The sequence below is a fragment of the Halyomorpha halys genome, unplaced genomic scaffold (genome assembly GCF_000696795.3).
Source record: "Halyomorpha halys isolate HHAL.00 unplaced genomic scaffold, Hhal_1.1 Scaffold1506.1, whole genome shotgun sequence".
In the NCBI taxonomy this organism is placed as follows: Eukaryota; Metazoa; Arthropoda; class Insecta; order Hemiptera; family Pentatomidae; genus Halyomorpha; species Halyomorpha halys.
The window spans coordinates 60,359-67,047 of NW_027106948.1; the positions used below are offsets into that span (position 1 = coordinate 60,359).

A 6,689-nucleotide genomic window follows, 5' to 3' on the forward strand; every position below is an offset into this window, starting at 1 on the left:
GGACCATCCGTTCAAGAGTAAATAGAAAAGTAAATTCTGGTGCGTCCCAGGAAGGGTACATTTAGCCTTATTGCACCCCTAATTATTTCCCTACTCTTAAAATTTACATATTTGTAACTACTTCCATTAATTATTGTTTCGCCAATGATTAATCCACAAGTACATTTTCAATTCTATCACTCATTACTGTACCTGTTATTAATAATTATTTTACTCATTTATATTTATTTGGATTTAATTCTCTTTTGTTTGCACAACTTCCTTTTTTATATGCTTATAATCTTAACATGCTTAGGACCAGCTGCACCATCACAATTTTAACTATGATTTCCGAAACCTCAGGTAAAATCAATAATTATCGCTTCCACTAGAGAAGTGGACCCAGCAAACCTGGTGGTGGTAAGCTTTACCACTGATGATAGCTGGTTAAGCTAAAGGCTCTGTTTCAATGACTTCTGACTGTCCCGAACACTGCATGTTTTGGAAGGAAAAAACCCATAAGGGCACTAAAAGAACTTTATGAAGCATCATTGCTCGGACCCATAAAAGTAACCATTTATTAACAGTCTAAATTTTTGCCGATGTGAGGAGAAGTATTGTGAAAGAAAGGGGTTTCAAAATTTAAAGGAAAAACATTTTGTGAACACCCCTCAAAATTTTGTAGAAGAGATAGTACAAGAGCCCAAGAGGGGAAAAAGGCAGTTATTTCACACCAATTTTTGATTACCTTAATGAAAAAACTATGTATAATTAGTATTCAAAATTGATGAGTCCCTAAGTATAGGTAGGGAGAATTAAAATGGCGGATGTTTCAAAACGTTTTTTTCACTTGAAAATGAGACCTAGTGAAGTTATTTTGAGAAAACCATTCAACATACAGATGTCTATTAACAGTCAAATTAAAGCTAATTTAATGTACTATAAAGTAGTATATGAAGATTGTCTTGGTATGAGTACTTGCTTTTGTGATATTTGCTCAAATAAATAGATTTGTTGTAGTGTGGACAAACTTTCTTGTGCAGAAGTTATATTCATACACGAATATCATAAAAACTACTGCCCCCACGAAGAAACGTATACTTACTATAAAGTAGTACTTACTACTTTATAGTAAGTTAAATTACCATTATTTTGAGTGCTGGCCATATGTACGTCTTTTGGCTCCTGAGATATATTTTTCCAAAAATCAAAATTTTTATCTGAACAACTATAAATTAACATTTTGTGGATTTATTTTGTCAAATATCATAAAAAATACTACTCTTACGAAGATAAACGTTATGAATTGCTTCATTAGTAGACATTTGTTCGTCTTATGGTTCTTGAGATATAGATTTATCAAAATAAATTCACTAACTACTGATTTTCTGTACATTTTATATGAAATGTTGCTTTTTAAAAAGCTATTTCTCGGGAACTATTGAACGTAGACAACGCTATTAGGCGGATTATCTATTGTGCATGGGACTGATTATGTTTGGAGCACAGGGTTAATTATGTTTGGGGTCCGGGGCGGATCATCTATTGGGCACGGTCACCTGGCATTACTTGTACTATCAACTATCACATCAGACCCACTTCTGCAATACTGTCGTGATCGTAAAATGCTGTCATGCCTGTAACTATTGAACAGTTACACCATGATAGTGGCTGCGATTTTGGTCGCAATAAAGGAAACTGTACGATGGTTCACTGTCAAGGCATATATATATTTGTGGTGATAGTTAACATGACAGTTGCATCACTTGTACTACCAACTATCACGTGAGAGCTAATGCAACAGAACAATCATATAGTTAAAATCTTAACGATCCTCCAAGAGCGGTTATTTGTCGGTTGAAACGGGTATTTTCAAGGCGCTGAGCGGATACTTTTTAGTCGAGTGAATCGGCAGCACTGCTTGGCAGACTCTTCGATTTTAACAGGTAATTAATTCTAAACAGTTTCCATTAAAGTAATTAAAAATTGGGGTAAAATAACTGTCTTTTTTTCTCCTCTGGGGCACGTACTATTACAGTATGTCACGTCCTTTGTTATTTTTCATTATATTATCAAAACATTTGACTACTCTTTGCCGGAGGGTCATATCTCTACCTGAAAATATATTTTCTAAACATAGCTAATGTAATGGCACATTTAAATCATTATCAATTTGCGTTTTGTCAACAAACACTTCGCTTAATCAGGCCTTGATTCATTAGGCGTTTGATCTTCGAACAGCCCTGAAGAAGACTAGAAACTCTAGCCGAAACGTTGGCACATTAAAATAAGTTAATCGTACTTATTTGTGTTTTTCATTGACTGCACCCCCAACCATCTTCTCCTCATTTATAAAGTTATATTGGATCGTCATGATTTCTGCTGATTTTTGAATTTTTTTTTTGTATTTCTTAGCAGAATGTAAAATGAGTAATACCTTGTCTTAAGTTAATTTGTTTTCTTAAAAAAAAATTGTTTTTTTTATAAATATAAAATTAAATTCTAAAACTATAAATTATTCAGTTTACTTCAAAATTTTAATTTTCCACTGTCAAATTTATGCTATAAATCAATAGGTTAAAAAAAAAATATATTTACCAACATGAGATACTCCTATAATAATTTTTTAATAACAATTTTGCTAAAGTGGAATCAACTTTAACTAAACTCAAGAGGAGTTTCTATAAAAACTCCTCTAATTTTTAAATGTTATTTGATAATTATTAATAAAAAATATTTAACGTTTAATGTTATTTGATAATTATTAATTTAAAAAATGACTATTAATTAAAAAGACTAATTTTATTAAAAATATATATATATATATATTGTAGGAATATAGTCCGAGTTGAGGTCAATAAAGGTATAAAAATAGTAGAAAAAGACTATTTATTGTTAACCAACGTTAACGGAAATGTCAACTTACATTTGAGTCCAGTTGACATCTCCATTTCAATCTGACAGCCCTATGAGGCCCTGCAAAGTGGGGCAAAACGTTCGTTAACAATAAATAGTCTTCTTTTACTATTTTGATACCTTTATTGACCTCAACTCGGACTATATTCCTATAATGTATTAATTTTTTTTATTGCATTAATATATAATGTACAATATTTAACATATTGTTTTGGGATATCCTCTTATACAATACAATTTTCTTGGAACTAATAATGTTTTACATAATTGTTCTATTTTATATTTTGGTAAAACAAACCAAGGGGGAAAACAAATAATGGTTTAAAATAAAATACATATTATTGAGAACAGACTTCTACAGCTTCTAACCCCTTCATATTTACGATTAAATGCACGGTTTTGCTGATAATTCCTACATTAGTACGTAAAATACCAATTTACGCCAACGTAAAGTAGCCCACCGTGGGTGTGGCCAAATTTCCCCTCCTCGGTTTTATTTTTACTCAGATACAGATTTAGTTATGCCGACATTAAGTTATATATACTTTTTTTACTATTGTTATTATTATCAGTTATTTTGCATTAAATAAATCACTGAGCGTACCTTCTCTTGAATAAGTAAGTTTAGAAATAATTATTTTACTAACTGTAGTTGGTTTGAACTGAGTCATTCACGAATAACATATCTTATCTCCATTGATAATAAAGTTAATGGTAGGCTGCCATTGTTTTGTTGTGAGTTGAATTATAATTTATTGAATGCATTTCATTGTTGTATTTTTTTTTATTTATTCATTATACTATATAACTGTGCTTATAATGCGTTTTGTTATTCTTTGCGGTGGTGGCTATATTTTTACTTTAAAATATGTCATCTAAACATTGCACATGAAATGGAACATTTAAACCATTATCACTTTGCATCTAGTCTAATAACACGTAGCTAATTATTTTTGAGTATAATAATTTTTGTTAAAACAATTTCGTGCTTTGACACAATAAGTAGAATAGTTTTGAGAAGAATGCTCAACATTTAAATCGAATGATGCATACTTTTTTGTTTGGATTATTCAAACTGGTTGTTAGAATTTACTATTTATGTTACGATTTATTTTGATTAAATTCCTTATTGCATCATATTTACAAAATATTCTAAATATAGTTGATGGTATATATATTTTTTTTTTCAGGTACAATTCAATTTGGTGTTTGGTTATTTTTGTACCAGAAGAAATGGCTGATGAAATTTTTCCTTCAAGTAAGTTTTTCTTTTAAAAATAGTTTTGAATTTTACAAAGTTTTATAGGATCATTGTGATTTCTACTGTTTCTTGAAGTAATTAAGAGGTTGTAGGTATTTTATTTTATTCAATAAAATGAATTTATACATGTTATTAAATTTGTATCATAATATTTGATGCTACTGCGACTACTTGACTTAACATCATAAATAATTTAGTCATTAGAAAGTAAGTTAAATATCTACGTCTATCTTGCCTAACATTACGAGAGATTTTAAGGCTGTTATTAAAGTGCAAAATTTAGGATATAAAAATGAGGTATTAGTTGATAACCTGTTTTTGGTATGCTCCATTAAATGTATAAAGTTTTGTTAGTTATTTGACAGAGAATTTAAGGACTTAAATTTTATAAAATGATTGTTTCTTACTTACTTAGTTTTACCTGATTTTCTTCCTAGTTTGACTGTTATTTTGCTGGCCTATCAATGACCTGATTGATGTTATATTATTATTTTTCATTAAAACAACTTCATTAAGGTTTTTCTCTCCTATATATTTTACTCAATGGACTCTTTAACAGTTTAATAGGAAGCTCTCTAGTAAAGCTACGCTTAAGAAACATTTGCTTCATTCTTTTCATATATAAACTAGTAATACTGCGTTTAATACTCTATTTATTAACCTTACTAGCATCAGTAGTTCAGTGGTAGAACACTCGACTGTATCAATTCTTTCTGTAAAAACATAATATTATTTTAAATAAAATTATTTACTAAAAATTAAAAATGTATTTTGTTGAATCAACTAAAGTTTTACTATTCTACTTGGACAAAATATATGTCTGGTTGGCTTGCTATGGTAACAAAGTTAAATTTTTAATATTATTCTAAACCCTAACAACATATTGAAGATTTATAATAAGACTTAAACATTGTTTTTTGTACTACTTCCTATCACAAATATTATATTTGTATTGTATCATCAAAATTATTATATTATTATTATTAGTATATTTTCTAGTATTATTAGCATCATTTATACTATTAATGGAGTATTACAGCATTAATTGTTCTTTATTTGGAAGAATTTAAGTATATTTGCTGTGCTCTGTATGTTCATTAAATATGTGTAATGTTTCGCTCCATTTGAAACTGTCACTAATCTTTTTTTTCCATATCCGATGGAACCAATTTTTATTGATTTTCTATATCATGAATATTTCTTCTACAATTTTTAAAAATTTTGTTAAGTATTATTTTAAGAAATAAAATCATCAATGAATGTTAGCTAATATTTTCGATAAATAATTTATTGGAATTTGTTGCAGTACCAATGATTGTTATCAAAGAAGAGAAAGGATTGGAGATTGATTATGGTAAGGAAAATATTAGCTTAATATTGTCTCAATTTTAAATTATTTAAAGAAAATTCAGTTCTAATAAAAATCCAAGTGGGGTCATTGGAAATTTTAACGTTTAAAAAGTCCTGCTACTTACATGTTCTTACTAATCTTCTTATGAGACCTTAGTTATAATCCCGACTGGTATGCTCCCAGTGTTGCCACTTTTAGCCATTAATTACGTTATAATATATGTTTCAATAGCAGCATAAGCACTAATAACTTAGTTCATTACAATAATTATGAAAGAAATATTGGTAATTTGGTATGGTTATTTATTTAATCAAATCTGGTCTGAGAAATTAGAAAATTTCTATTTAAAAAATAAATAAATACATTTTTCTATAAGATAGTGATGATTGTAGCAATTTGTGTAGTAATTAATAGAAATAGGTGAAACCTATTTGATTTGATTTTTGCTGAGGTTTTGGCCTAAATTTCAGGCCTTTGTCAGAAATAAAACCAAAACAGGATAACAGCCATAATAGGATGAAAAATATTTATGATCATAACAATGTAACATGAAACAAAGAAGATAACAAATAATAATACTATGGGGATAATAGAAGATTACGTATAATATAATATCTTAATAGTTATAATAAAGTTTTGTATTGAAGATCAACTATCTTAATAGTTATAATAAAGTTTTGTATTGAAGATCAACTATCTTAATAGTTATAATAAATGATGTAAAGAGAGAAGCTTGAAAATATGTAAGTGAAATAACAAAATTAAGAACTAATAAAGTTATTTAAGCTAAAATGTCTAAGTTGTAATAATAATATGAAACAAACTGAAGTAAATAGCTTTTTTGAGGAAAATATAATGCAAGGTATGTTGATTTGAAGAAGATAGAAAATTAAAATAATGATCACACTTGGTATGAAGCTTCTGATACGACTAAATATCGGCCACTGGAGACAGCTAGTGCGAACGTTGGCCAAGTGAAGACTGATCGTTAATGATGTTTATCACTAAGTGTGACTGAAAATTTAAATTAAATATAAGAAGTAGAAAAAAATATTTAAATCGACTAAAAAACCAATCAAATGTCAATAAGACAGAGTATCAAACTATTCATTAAGAGCAAGTATAGCTGGGTTATATAAGTAATGGCGAGTATTGCTGGGTTATATAAGTAATGGCGAGTAT

At 28.6% G+C, this 6,689-nt stretch overlaps 1 protein-coding gene across 2 annotated transcripts in view; it reads left to right on the top strand.

Annotated features, from left to right (window-relative positions):
* Nucleotides 1-3,590: 3,590 nt before the first annotated feature.
* The window catches only part of LOC106689887 (zinc finger autosomal protein), a 31,735-nt gene continuing 28,636 nt past the window's right edge, over nucleotides 3,591-6,689 (top strand). For both annotated transcript variants that reach the window (XM_067045232.1, XM_067045233.1), the window contains exons 1-3: nucleotides 3,591-3,630; nucleotides 4,086-4,153; nucleotides 5,463-5,510. In XM_067045232.1, coding sequence (XP_066901333.1) covers nucleotides 4,129-4,153; nucleotides 5,463-5,510 — 73 coding nt within the window. In that variant the 5' untranslated portion in view covers nucleotides 3,591-3,630; nucleotides 4,086-4,128. The remainder of the gene's footprint in view (nucleotides 3,631-4,085; nucleotides 4,154-5,462; nucleotides 5,511-6,689) is intronic.